At 35.0% G+C, this 15,015-nt stretch overlaps 1 protein-coding gene across 3 annotated transcripts in view; it reads left to right on the forward strand.

Annotated features, from left to right (window-relative positions):
- Positions 1–14,383, forward strand: part of ATP2C1 (ATPase secretory pathway Ca2+ transporting 1) — a 52,260-nt gene extending 37,877 nt beyond the window's left edge. For 2 of the 3 annotated variants that reach the window (XM_009640176.2, XM_009640175.2), the window contains exons 17-27: positions 1,074–1,230; positions 2,659–2,829; positions 3,820–3,917; positions 5,586–5,636; positions 6,400–6,566; positions 8,309–8,377; positions 10,057–10,173; positions 10,849–10,996; positions 11,612–11,707; positions 12,551–12,692; positions 13,603–14,383. In XM_009640176.2, the coding sequence (XP_009638471.1) occupies positions 1,074–1,230; positions 2,659–2,829; positions 3,820–3,917; positions 5,586–5,636; positions 6,400–6,566; positions 8,309–8,377; positions 10,057–10,173; positions 10,849–10,996; positions 11,612–11,707; positions 12,551–12,692; positions 13,603–13,739 (1,353 nt within the window). In that variant the 3' untranslated portion in view covers positions 13,740–14,383. The other variant, XM_035895686.1, reaches the window with a different exon arrangement.
- The last annotated feature ends 632 nt before the right edge of the window (positions 14,384–15,015 follow it).

Below are 15,015 nucleotides of genomic sequence, written 5' to 3' on the forward strand. Positions count from 1 at the left end.
AACCATTCTTTAACCTCTTTTTCTGTCTTCTGGTGCTTTCACATACATATTTGTGTTTATATTTAATTTAGACCAATCTGAATGGTTTTTGTTACAAGTATTGACATAGTCACTGCCAGTCTGTAACTGGAGCCTTCTAGATAATATGTGCAACAACGGACCTTATCTTGGATTTATGGAAAATTTCCTAGTACTTCTGACCAAAAAAAGGCTTGCTGACAGTGTTCGAGTATCACAGTAAAATCTTTGCTTTGGAAACAAAGCATTTGACTGCTTTTATCTATATGGATAATATGGTTGTATTATCATTGTCTGTATAAACAGTAGCAAGCAGGAATTGCTGTATGATTTTCATCCATGTAAGGGTTTACTGTGTCTGTGTTTTGTTATCAGCATTTTTAAAAGATTGTTGAAAAATTGGTAACAGTTTTAAAGGGACCATAAATTATGTGAAGGTTAAGAAAATGCAGTGGAATTAGAAACTTAGAGCTCTATCAGTTAAGCCTGTCAGAAAGATTGAGGTATCTTGACTACTGTGCATAAATACCTTCCCAGGGGGAAAATAGATACATTAAAAGAGAGCTTTTTAGCCCAGTAGGGAAGAAAAGATGAGAATTGGTGATTGGAAATTGAGCTGAGGCAGCAGTTCTTAATGGAAAAGGGGAGAAGGGAAGGGATCAGTTGATTTAATATTGGAGTTGTGTTCAAGGTAGGTGGTGGATTCTCAGTCTCTTAGTATCATCAAAGCTAGATAGCTATCTGGAAAATATTAGAGGTGTTAGGCATGGTACAAGGGTGCAAGTGCTGTTTAATGACCTGTGCTGCTGGTCAGATGATGAGCTAAATGTCTTTCAGGTCTAATGTTCTAGGTAGGTTTAATTTCTATCCTTTGCATGGCCTCTTTAGTCTATAAACTGTGACCTGCAGTGTCTAATGTATATGATGATAATTCATTATATTCTGAAGACTCTCTAGAGAAGTACAGACACGCATTCTTACGTGTGCATGTGTATGTACTTGTGTGTGTATATGTACATATATATGTGTACACAACAACTATTCTTCCCTTTTAGGACAAACCTGAAGTTTGCTTTATGAAGGGTGCTTATGAACAAGTCATTAGGTACTGTACATCATATAACTGTAAAGGGCAGACCCTACCTCTTGTTCAGCAACAGCGAGAGCAATACCAGCAAGAAAAGATGTCTATGGGCTCTGCAGGACTTAGAGGTAAGACTGTTCCAGTGTCTCAAAACAACTTTTTTTTTTTTTTTTTTTTAAATAGCACTGCTTATAAAAAAAAGGAAAAGGCACTAGGAATTTTTTTTTTTGTTCACTAAGTGCCACTGGATTGTTTAGTTTTTCTTTAAAATGGGGGAGTAGAAAAACAGGTGCTGTTGCCTCAGGCCTGTATAATAACATGATTAAATTGCAAAGGGTGAGAAAAGGTATTGCTGGTTCCTGACATTGCTTGCATGTGACCATAACTGAACAGTACGTTGATACCTAACAGCTTCCATACCTCACTATAGAATTTTGTGGATTTTTTTAAAATGTGAATGTGTTTATTTTTCTATTACTTTGGGTCTTGGCACTTTACTGAGTTAGGCTAGCACAACTGACTGCAGGTCAGAAGATGCCATTAGGATTATGCTTTATATTAACAAGGTATATAGATTTTTTAATACAGCTGAAAGTATTTTTCACAAGATGATTGATAGGAGGTGATTGTGGGAAGCATTCTACATGGCTGGCTTTCGTTCGCCTCTGTAAAGAGACCTCTAGGCTGTTACGTCTATCCACAGCTCTTTACTGTGAAGGTATGGGGACTATGTGGCTCAGGAAATTCCCAAGACGCAAATCACTAGAAACTGAGAGAGAGGGTTTGCCAGGAATGGTATCTCTTTGTGCTCCTTTTGTTTGGACAGTCATTCTTTGTGTCTGCTTCAGACCACTGTCAAATCAAAAAAATCCAGGTTAGTGTTTTGAAAAAAGTGAATTTGCTTTTCTCTTACAACTTTAACGTCATTTAAATATATTAAGATTTCTACTGTAATAGACATTCCCAAAAATATTAAGCATGTACTCAGTAAAATTTGCCTCCCTAAAAGAAAGAAAAACAAAGCGGAAAATAAAAATATGATAACTGATCCTCCCTTTCATCCTCTTGCATGTATAGAGAGACCACAAAGCTAGATGCCATTCTTTTTCCACACAGTGAATGCATAAACACTTTAATCTGAGAACAAACTTTATCTTTAAAATATGCAATATGTATGTTTGGTAAAAAGACTGCTCTTCAGAAGAAAGGAGTATACTTTAGCAGGCTATTCTGAATACTAGATAATGGACATTGCTACCAAGGTTTAAAAACAAATAAAAAATAAATTGCAATTCTTGCCCTTAGCTTTATGCTGACCTCCTAGTTCAGTTAGGTCTCATTTCTGAACATCTTGCAAAAGTTAATTTCAAGTGGGATACTCAGATGAATGAAGCTACTAAAAATGTTTTCAGCACTGAGGCTTTTGGTCAATATGCAGACATATAGTTGTATGCCATTAGTTTTTTAGTTTTCATTTTCACAAACAAGTATTAGCAGTTGTTTTAAATGCTGATGTAAATGTTAATTTCAAATCTTATTTTTTTGTCTCCTTGAAGTTCTGGCCTTAGCTTCTGGTCCTGAGTTAGGACAACTGACCTTTTTGGGGCTTGTGGGAATAATTGATCCTCCACGGACAGGTGTAAAAGAAGCTGTAACAACACTTATCACATCAGGAGTTGCAATAAAGATGATTACTGGAGATTCACAGGAGACTGCAGTGGCCATTGGTATGAATAGTCCAATTCCCGTCAGTTTTCACTTGCTTTCTATTCTGTCAGTGCCTAGCTAATTGTTAGGAAGTGCGGGTATTAAGTCTTTAACATTTGTGAGTTTGATGGGTTGGATATGGCACAGTGGAAAAAAAGAACCAACCCTTCCTTGAAGTGATAACTTCGGTTTCAGCTTAAACTGTAATTTTTCCAGTTTGGTTAATGTATGACTTTTGCTGCTTGAGATTATGTATTTTCTTACTATATATTATTATAAGATATGCTTGATTTGTGATTCTTATTCTTATACCCTCCAACACCACTTTACCTACCCTCAGCTTTGGGTGCCTGTCTTAGAGCAATAGGGGGAAACTAAAATAGCTGGCGACAATGAGTATTTAGGATCAATATGGCTTTTCAATACTATCCACTACAGTTCTGTCCATATAACTAAGTTTGAAGTATAAGTACTGTTAATAAATATTTAAACAAATTGTGTAACTTTGTATTTTACAATACACTACATTAAAGTACAGGCTCTTTAGCCAGAATATAAATTCTTTATGTACAGAATGATGAAGAAAAAGCTGAATGTGCACATAAAAAGTACACCCCCAAACTAGTAGTACTTTCTCAGAGGGCTGCTTTTTCCTTGTCTCCCCCATGTAATTTTTCATTTTGTCTTGTTATTTTTGAACTGTGAATTCTTGAGAGAGGACTGAGTTTTTGTGTTTATATGGCACCCGACACTGTGAGATACAGATCTTTAGAGCTAAAAAGTCTAGGGCAATAAACATCTGACTAGAATAGACTTCATAGCATGTGTGTGTTCCTCAAGAGTTCAGATAATTGACTCCAGTATACTGAATCAGTAAGGTGTTAAGATGTTCTGCTCTAGGTATTTAAAATCTGAAATGCTGCAGAAAATAGTAGGTTTAAAAAAAAAAAAGGTACTTAACATTTTAAAAGGGTAAATTATTATAACACCTTTTTATTATTTACTTCCAGCTAGTCGACTAGGATTGTATTCCAAAAATTCACAGGCAATCTCTGGAGAAGAAATAGATGATTTGGATGTTCAGCAGCTTTCTCAAATAACACCAAAGGTTTGGTTTTTTTATATTACTTACTGAAATGCAGTAAAGGATATATTTTATATTGAGAAATGCTTTTTTCTGTGGAAAGCTAAAATGTGACTTCTGAGATACAAATAACATGGTTCTAATAGAAGTAGGTGATGCGGTAAATTACCAGAGACTTTTAGTACAGAAATATGGAGCTGTCCCTGATCAAACAAGTATCTTTCGGTTTGACATATGAGCGTATGAAAATGTATTTATTTCAACTCATATGGTTATCTTTTTAGTGAGTTTATTACTTTTGTCTGTTTCAATGATTCAATTTGATTTTTACCTTTAAATGCTTATATTGGAACTTGCATTTGGCCACCTCTCATTTTCAGTGAGCATCATCACCTTTTTGTATTGTTAGACCATTTTCCTTCTTTGAGTAGCTCAGTTCATACATATGTAACCTTACAGTTTGTATATTCAGACAGTCCATCCTTTTGTAATTCATAAGAGGAGCTGTCTGTATCTAATGATTTTTAATCAATCTGAGGTCACTGGTTGAGGATTTTGAAAGGGTCTATTTATTAAGTTACTGCTTAATACCTTTTAGTTATTAAATAACTAAATGTATTAGCCAACATGAAAGTTGTAAATGTGAAGGCGTAATCAAATGCAATTGAGGATCAGGCTTGACTATGTTGCAAAATTTATGCATCAAAATGCTGCTCTGTTTGCAAAAGACTGCAAAATTAGACTGCAGCATGCTTGAGTCTGATGTAATCAAGCCAAAAGCCAATATTTACAATCAAGAAATGTGCATGTCAGCTTTATGTCTTTCCTTGGTGACTCACAAAAACAAACATAGAAAAAGAGCATTGTGTAGCAAATAGTAATTTTTGTTTGATTTGGTAATACTTGTTCTTAAGGGCTGTCCACCCTAAATAACTGAAATAGCTACAAATTTACTTTGTGTATGTTTGACTGAGACCCAGTTAGTTTTCTAGGTGTTTATTTAAAATCTTCCTGGGAATTAGGTAAAATCAACCAATAAGATTGATATCTGTGTACAGTCTAAAGTGTCTGTTGAGAAGTCTTAACTTCTTATCCAGCTTGTTAAAGATGAAAAATAGGCGTGAATGCTAACAGTATGAGTTCATGGAAAAATAAATTCCATGTGCTCAAATTACAAATCACAGAGAAGACCAGATACAAACAAATGCTGAAAAATAATAATTCCTTTGAAGCTGGAATCTTTATTACTTAGCTTTAAAACTTCAATCTATAACTAATACGCTACACAAACTAGTAAAATTGGAATGTCCCAAGTAGCTTGCCACTACTGCTTACAAAGGAAAAGGACATTAATTTACAGAGTCAGCACGGCAATTGCCTGCATTAATTTAGTCATGAAGGCCAGCAGCAAGCCATTATAACTCAGTTGCTTCACAATTTCAGAGGGTTTTTAAATTGCATATTCTACCCTGAAATAAGTAGCACCAACTTTGTCTACCAGAACACGCTTCAAGTCTTTTCTGGAATTAATGATTTCACTTTATTAAAAACACAGCTCACCCGTGCTTCAACTTTAGAGCTAATGAGTACAGTTGGACTTAGATAATTTTTTTATCCTCTAGTTTTCTAGAATCCAGTGCAATTCTTTACATTTCTCAAATTTTCACTACTTCTCCATTGTGCTTTTAACAGGTTGCAGTATTTTACAGAGCCAGTCCCCGACATAAATTGAAAATTATAAAGGTATGTCTTACTAGAGACTCAAATGCTGAACTGTTACTATGGGTACTGTTTGTGGTGCCTTTACTTAAATTATAACATGCTACAGTGTGTTGAGATGAAACAAACAAACAAAAAAAAAAAGCGTAGTGCCCACAAGGGATAGCCAGCTGCTGGTAGGCAACATCATGCTTTCTTCCATGTAGGGAGCTGGGGGTTGGTTGAGATTTTGTCACACTGCAGTTGAATTGACAAGGAACTTTGAAGAACCATTTTTCTGATGCTTCTCAGAACAGGATAAAAGGGTGTGAATTTCAATTTTTGTCTGAGATAACGCATCCATTCAGAAGTTAACAGAAGAAGGTAGCAAAGAGGGACATAATGTAACAACTGGAATAATCAGAAAAGCAACAATAAGGAGAAGGAAGTCAAACAGTGAGACAGTTGGGATATATTAAGAATTAGAAGAGGGTGATAATGTTAAAAGTAAATACAGTATCTTATTTCTTTCTCTAGAGTTTTTTACTTTCTCTTAAAGGCAGATTTTATATACCCCAGCTTTAAGATCTAGGCTGTCTGAATATATGAACTGAAGCATAACCTAAAATCTTATATAAAAGAATCATTAAAATGCAGCTGCATTTTTTTAATAGGATTTTACAGTGGAATTAGAAGAAATTGGAGGGGTTGAGGCGGGCTGATGACACCAACATTGTATCTAGAATGATTTTATAGGATGGCTTATTTCATTCCATGATTTAAGCTCTTTTCCCTTTCTTTTTTTTAGTCCCTACAAAATAATGGTGCAGTAGTAGCTATGACAGGAGATGGAGTGAATGATGCTGTTGCTCTGAAGGCTGCAGACATTGGTGTAGCAATGGGACAAACTGGAACAGATGTTTGTAAAGAGGCAGCGGATATGATCCTTGTGGATGATGACTTTCAGACAATAATGTAGGTGGCATTTATGTACATACCTTGAGCTATATACTGTTAGTGAAATGTTGCCTGGGTTAAAAACAAAAGAAATTCCCTGAACCTTGTAAGCATAGCAGCTGTTAATGAGTTCTCAGCTAAGTGAGGAGAGTCATCTTTATGGTGATTACCTGTATTATAGTCCTAAGGAAGAGTTGGGAAGATAGTAGTACAAGGGACAATGAAGCATTTCTGTCTTCATATGTATGTTAATAATAATATAAGAATGTATTTATATATTTAGACCGTAGCTACTTTGGTCTTGTACATAGTTCAGATGTAAGTAACCAAGAAGGTTATGCATGTATGTGCTATATAAAAGCTAATGTGCATTTCTGCTTCTCCAAGTAGAATTATGGTAGTAGTATATTTGGAAACATAACTGAAGGGAAAATGTGAGTCAGTTAGCTGTCAGTAGGAAGCAAATATCTTATGTAAAAATGAGAGACAGCATTCCTTTCAAGTTTTAAAAATTTTACACAGTGTTGTGTTTTCAACTCTTTAAATGTGGTGGTGTTTCAGAAAAAGAAAGGAATATAAGCTATTTAAAATGTCACAGGTGAAAGTAAGTTACCAACTTCTGGTAACCAGCTATTTGTTACTCATTCATTTTTTTTGTTTGGTGCACTACAGAGAGAATATAGCTAAATTTATCATATTTTTAATTTAATCCATCTGACTTTTGAATGTAGTGGTTGTTAGAACTGGACTGCTGTCTAGCGAGATAGCCTTCATTTTGAAATTATGCATCAATCTGGGAACTTCAGTTTGAAAGTGTGACGCTTAACCCATGGGAAGAAGTGAAATGTAGAAGTAAAATATAAGAAAATCTACCTAGGTAGCAGTATGTCAGAGGATGGTCTGAGAGTTAAAAGGTTTCCATGCTAATTCAGCCAACAGCTATGTGCTGTTGTGCAGAAACAAGAGAGAAAAGGGAATAATTTCAAGACATTCAGAAGAGTACATAGGCAGGACATCTGTGGTAAGCATTTAACTTTACTTGGGCTTGAAGAGGTTTTTGCTGGAATGCTTTATCTAGTTTTGCTCACTTCATCTGGAAAGTTCTCAATAGGAGCGTCAAAAAAGTGGTGAATGCTAAGGGGGAAAAAAAAGTATGAGCTTCCATAGTTTTACATCCTTCCCCCAGTCACTTTAATATTTTTATTTTAAAAGTTACAAAGGGAATGCTGATTAATTGTTGTTCTTGGCTATTGAGGGAATGGAAGAAAGAAATCAGTTTTATTTTCAGCAGAGTGAACTTGATTTAGGTATTAGAAAACACTTTTTCACCACTATAAGTGCGATAATGTGATAGGCAAGTTGCAACACAAGATAGAGATGGTCTATACATATTTCATTCCGGTGCAGTAAAAATGTGACCTTCTAAAGTCATGCTATATTTCTATGGTTTTGTAAAAGTGTGTGTGTCTTGGTTTTTGGTTTTTTTTAATTTTCTAACTTGAATCGGGAAGGTCTCATCAAGGATGATGGTGAATCTTGACCGAGGAGGAGGTTTTGCGATTGACATTTCGTTATGGAAGTTAAGCAGCTAGGAAAATAACTGTTGTGATTAATCTCGTGGTCTGAAAAACAATGACTGCCAAAGTTCCAAGAACCTCAGCTCCATTTGTTTCTTGACATTTGTATTGCTGCTTAAAGTAATAGCTTTTTTGGCAGTAGTCTCATTTGCCCAATGATGTAATGTTTGTTTTTAATTGCAGGTCTGCAATTGAAGAGGGTAAAGGAATTTATAATAACATAAAAAATTTTGTTAGATTTCAACTGAGCACGTAAGTTTGAAAAGTTGATAAGGTTCATAAGGTATCAAAAGGTTCTAACTACATTGTGAATGAATCAAAGCAGCATGAAGCCGGTGCTGCATAAATTCATGTGAGCATTGTAAATTTCACATAGGATGCTGGTACACTATGCTTTTGGATTTTCAGTATTTTGTATTTGGTGGCTTGTTTCATTTTTAAAGAACCAGAAAATAGTGCAATAAACAGACATCTAACTTTGTCATAGTTCTTCCTGTTAAGATGGGAAAAGTCAGTAATTTAGAGAATGGAGAGAAACAGCATAGCTACCCTTGGGTGCTTCTTTAAAGGAGAAGTTAGTAGTCATTCATTTCTTAACCAGAATATGTATGGAGGAAACCAGGGAAACAGGAGGTTAGTTTCTCTGTAATCCATATATTGGATCATGGAATGAGTTAGCTCTGTGAAGCTGCCTTCCTTTTCTTGCATATAAGGACTGATATGCTAACTATATCGTGTATATGTAAGACAAGAAGACAAGATTTTGTAAAGCCTTAGTTTCAAAAATTTTGTGAGTTTCTTAATTGAATCTGGATTCAGGAACGTGGTTTCCCTCTTCACCACATTGCTCACATATGTTTTTGTAGCCTTCATGGCGTTTCAGAGTGGTTGAATAAAGTTGCAGAAATTAAAAAACAAAACAAAAACCACAAAACCTACCAACCCCCCAAAACTGCCAAATACCCCCCCCAAGTAAAAAAAAATCCCCACCAAAACCCCACAACACAACAAAACCCAGAAAATGCCAACCTCTTAAAACTTGCATAAAAATTGTAAGAAGTGTCGTATACTTTCAGTCTTGACTAGTGTCCTGTGTTGGTAGAAGACTAGAAATCTGCTTCTGAAACATAACTAAGCATAGATAATACAGGAAAGCGTGCTTGCCTTTGGAATGGTAGCCTCAGGTTTTTGATGAGTGAGTTACCATTTTTTTTTTTCCTGTCCCTTTTTGCAGGGAGAACATAATAGGATTCGGTAGAGTGCTAAATTTGGAATTATTATAAGCCTTGTTCTCTTCTTGTTGGTTATGAAACCACTTAATCTTGCACTGCAAGCAATTAGTGTATTAGTTCAGAGAGATTTCTAATACCTAGCTTGCAACCAGCTAATCTGTTTTTAGTCTTTTGCCTAACCTTCTCATGTTGCTAATAATGATGGGTGTGTAGGTATTTTTAGGGAGCTTGGGTAGTACCTTGCCTTGACTGACTAGTCAAACTAATGACAGGTGCACAGAGTGGCTGTGTCTACATCAAAAGTGTAAAAGCAGTTTGGTTTTCAAAACCATGTTTAGAAGTTCCACTTCTGGTACAATAAAAGCATAGGACCCGGTTTCCCAGTAAAAAATTAATTAAGTGAAGGTGAGTGATAACTCTGAAATGTTATTATCTTGAAGTTTGGGAGGTTTTTAAGATGCAAATTTGCTGTCTTTTTATTGCCAAAACAACACTGTTTTAAATATGGACGTTGTCAAGATGAGTATTCTAAATGAGTTCATGCTCTGCCTTTAAAGTTAGGCTTACATCAGTCATGATTCACACTGTCAAAATCTGTATCTACTCTTAAACAGTTGAAGTGTTGATTACAAAGCAGTTATCAGCAGATCTGCAGAAATGTTCTGTGCTGACAGTTATAAAAATGGATTCTTTTAACAGGAGTATAGCAGCACTGACTTTAATCTCCCTGGCTACATTAATGAACTTTCCTAATCCTCTCAATGCCATGCAGATCTTATGGATCAATATTATTATGGATGGACCTCCAGCTCAAAGGTAAATAATTACTTTAAATTCCATTAGTGGTCTGTTGTCCTCTTATTTCAGCAGGGAAAATGGTTGCTCATAGAGGAAACTCTTTGAAGTGTTAAACTTCAGTGAAATGTTACCGAAACAGCAAACTCTTTTTCTTTGAATTATAATGTTTGCAGTATAGTTCTATGTTCACTCCTTTTGGTTTGCTTTAGTATCTAACAATAATTATGGGGGTAGCATGGATACCTAAAGATCTGCGGATATGAGCATGAAATTTGTGTGCAGGTTTCTGGCTTCTGTCTGGGTTCTTCCTCTGATCCTCTTCGCTGCAGATAGCTGGTGGAGGGAGAGGTGGAAAGGAACTAGCAGTGATTTCCTTAGCTAGGTTGATCACAGTAACAGAAATGGGGAGCATAACTGATGTTGCACCCTTAAAACTAGCATCTGGTAATTTTAATACTGTCTGAGATCATGTATTTATGGACTCTCAAACTGCAGTGTTAGAATATTGCCTATTACTAATACAGATGAGTCAGGTTTCTGAAAGTGAAAATATCATGTGCTTATTTGAATGAGATGATTCTTAGGCTGTGGAGAGAAGATTAAAAATCTTTCTTTCAACTCAGAAAATCTAGTCCTTAAGCAGTGAATTATTTTTATGATGACAAAAATCCAAGATGTTCTTTTAATTGCAAGCCTTGGGGTGGAGCCTGTGGATAAAGATGTTATTCGGAAGCCTCCAAGAAATTTGAAGGACAGCATTCTGACTAAAAACCTGATTGTTAAAATACTGGTTTCATCAATAATTATAGTGTGTGGAACACTGTTCGTCTTCTGGAGAGAGGTATGACAAAAATACAAAACTTAAAGCAGTAACAAACTAATTTAAAAGAAGTGTTTTATATACCAGCAATTGGAATTCAGAATTTGTATGAACTTAGTTTCAAGTTTTGTCCACATTTATTTAATAATCTATTCAGCTAGAAGAGAGGAAGATTTTCGAAGTAGTTGTTGAAATGAGGAATACAATTTTATTTCTCAGTCTCTATTTTAACACAGACTTTCCCAGGTTCCAAATCTATCTGGGAAACCTTGGCCCATAGAAAGTAATAGTACAGATCTTCTAGGCAGACTGTTATGAAACGGCCATTTGACTTTCTTCTCCCACTAGAGAAAAATGTTGTTTGAACTTTTGGTAGTGCATCGTAGAATTCTTGGTATTCCATGTACTTGCATAAACGTTTGTCAAGAGGCTTCATTTAATCACAGGGTGGAATTACAAATTGTTCTAAGTTACAGGTGCGTAATTTTTGCTGTCATTTATTAAATCGGCTTGGTGCAAACAAGTTGCTTTTGCTTTCATTTACTAGCTAGTAGAACTTGAATTATTATAATAACTTTGTTGAATTGTGGAAGGCTTAAAGCGTGCTAAAGCTATTTCATTTTCTTTTGTTGGCAGTTAAGAGACAACGTAATAACGCCTCGAGATACAACCATGACTTTCACCTGTTTTGTATTTTTTGATATGTTCAATGCTTTGAGTTCTAGATCTCAGGTAAGTGATTCGTATTGTCCGCTTATGCAGTATTTACAAAATAAGCAGACTTTTCTTTGGGGGAGGATCTTGCTGTGTTTGTTTTAAATGCATTCCTAAAAATTTACTTCACATCTGCTATTAAGCTTTGGAGTTTCACATATTTAGTAGGCAGGATTTCTTAAATTACAGGTAAGTTTTAGTTTCCTTAATTTATGTGATGCAGAACTGGTAGTAATGCTTCCGTCCTAACAGGAGCAAGGAAATTTTTATTAAAAGCTAAAGTGTGATGGTCCTTTGTATTCATGTGTATGCTTGGTGATTTTGTTTTTCCTGAAAATTCTGTCAGTTCAGCATTCTTGCCAGAATCTGAAACTTCTTGAAGGCCTTAACTTTTTTATTTTGTAATCCTAAACCTATAATCCGAGGAAAATTTGTTTGTTCTGTCTATATTTTTGTTTTAAGGAAACAAGTCTGAAATTTTGTGCTAGTTGGAGAAAAGTACATTGCTAGTATGCATTATTAAATCTACTCAAATTTGCAATCTGTTTTCTGATATGAATTGTCAGGGTCAACAAAAACACTTCCTTGTGTATAGAGGGCGCCTTCTAATGCACTGTACTTGCAGAAAAGTGAGCTTAATATACAAGTCATATTGACTATGAAGAGAAGATTTGTACTCTTTACCAGAGAGAAAATGCAATTAGCTTGTTCTAGAACTTGTTCTGAGTTATCCAAAAGGTCAGCAACAATTTTTTATATTTTTCTAAAAGTCTGGATGAGAAGAAATAGTAGTTACAAATTATTTTCTTATTTAGATAATTAAGATTACATGTACAGTGTAATGCATTGTTTATTTTACAGGCAAAATCTGTGTTTGAGATTGGACTTTGCAGTAACAAAATGTTCTGCTATGCCGTCCTTGGATCTATAATGGGGCAGTTATTGGTCATTTACTTTCCTCCACTTCAGAAGGTTTTCCAAACAGAGAGCTTGAGTGTCTTGGGTAAGAGAAGTTTCCTTTTCAAAATTGTACATTAAGGATTAATTTATAAATGCATTAGCTGATGGTTCTCTAAGGGCACTTTCTGGCTATTTGCATACAACAGGAATACAAAGCCTTCTGACTTCTTTTTTTAGGGGGGGAAAAAAAAATCCTTTCAGTTGTTTTCTTTGGGACCCATGATTTAAGTGCAAATGGTACACAACTGATCGGTGCGTTCTTAAATTTCTTAGGTGCTTAAGTTATATTGGGGTTTTTTTAATATAAATTTTGATGCAGGCAAAAATGAAGCATAGACTTTATTGAAGTTTTTTTTAAGCACCGTTAACCTTGCTATTTAGCAATTTTTTAATCTTAAGTATAAACACCTTATTTAGAAATCTCGATCCTTTATTAAATAAATCAACTGCATTGTCATAGGATAAATAGGCATGAAGATTTTAAGAAGCTATAGATACACAATGCTGTTGACCTCATTAAGACTTAAGTTTATTACTTCTGCAGTTTTCTGGAGTTAAAGATAAATGATTGTCATGCAATATATGTTTTTACATAATTCTCTTTAGTGTCATTTCTGATGATATTAATGGTTTTTCAGTATGAAAAAGGTTAGCTAAATGAAACGTTAATGAAAAATTTAATGTTGCTTAGTGTTCTTTGTTTTCATGGGTGTTAATAAAAATAGGGTTATGAAATACTTCAGAAGTTTGAAATACCATGCCTGTATTTATGATTTGTGCATAAACTATGCACGTTAATCTTCTGGTCTTGCAAAGATTGGTCTTGCTTCATTTCTCCTGAACTTACCCCATGATTGGGAGACAATTCGAACGTCTTATAGGTCTTATTCTTTTGTAAGTCTGCCCTCAGCCTTAAATGGCAAATTTGAAAAAGGCTAATTATGTCTTTCCAGATTTACTGTTTCTTCTGGGACTCACTTCCTCTGTGTGCATAGTGACTGAGATCATAAAGAAGTTTGAAAGAAGCAAGGAAAAGATCCAGAAACGTGGAAGTTCTTCTTCGTCAACTTCGTCTTTTCTTGATGTATGATGCATATTGCATTCTTTTGTTTGCAGACTTAGGGATTGCTGTCTAAAGATGTAAGAGAAAGCAAAACAATATTTGGAGGATAAAGAAATCCTGAGGGCTTTTGACAAGTCCTTTGTTTCACTGGGTAATGATGAACATTCATGTTTCAAGACTGTTTAGAATTTAACTTCCAGCTATGGGAGTAACAAATGAAATTATGCAACTTTGGTAACAATTTTCCTCAACCATAAATTTACCTTTGAGATTGAATGGGATTTTGTGTGTGTGGGGGGGTTAATTTAAAGAAAGATCTAAGCCCAAGTCCCATTTTCTGCACTTAAAAGATATAACTATGTAAAATCCTTCTCTTAGATATAAATATTTTAGTTTGTTTTTATTTAAAACATTGTACTATTTTACTTTCATGGTGGTGGGACTTTGCTACTAATACAAGGATAAAAAAATATTTCGGAGGCATTCCACTGGGTTTAGAGTCTCTCACAAGAGTGCCATATTCTAGCTACTGTATTTATTTACATTATCCTGCAATGTGTAAGCGGCTCAAGTACCTTGTGCTACAGGTTTTTTTGTATCCCGAGTTTTGTTTTGTTTTGTTTTTGCACAGGATGTGACCGCTGTCGGATCACTGTTTTCCTTTTCTTTTTCTGTGATTGAAAAGCCTATACTGCGATTTGAAGTAAATGTTTGCTTTTCTTAAAAGTGTGTTGTCTCTTTGTTTTAAAAGCAGCTGGCATTTACACCAGATTAGCATGCTTGGTTTGATATAATTTTAGATATAAGCTTTGTTTCTGTCTTGTTCCATATTTACTTTAGCTTATGACTGTTAGATCACTTGAGTGATTGTAAGACAGTACTGTTACTGAAACGATTTGTAGTCTATTGAATTAGAAAATGAATGCACTAATCCTCACTCTAATGGCAAAACCCCCCAACCCTCTTTCAAAGAAGCTTGGTTTTCCTTCCTCCTCTTCCTTCCACCCTGGTCATAAAAATAAACTTTTTACTGGTAGTGTAACTTAAAATTTTAACCTACAGAATGACTTCTTGTGGCTAGAAAAGCATTCTATTAGATTGATGTCTTGATCTGTTAAAAGTATTTTTAACACATGATAATGTCTGAATACTCTAATATTCACTAATTGGAAAACAGTGTTCTTCCTCAAAATAGACTTGCAGCTGTTGTCATCAGTGTCTTCTCATCAGAGTAGGACTCATCATCCCATGAGGAAATGCAAGGAACAATTGCATAGGGCATCTTGAAAAGAGGATGCCTAAG

This window comes from Egretta garzetta, unplaced genomic scaffold (assembly GCF_000687185.1).
Source record: "Egretta garzetta isolate BGI_Z169 unplaced genomic scaffold, ASM68718v1 scaffold96, whole genome shotgun sequence".
NCBI classification, from domain to species: Eukaryota; Metazoa; Chordata; class Aves; order Pelecaniformes; family Ardeidae; genus Egretta; species Egretta garzetta.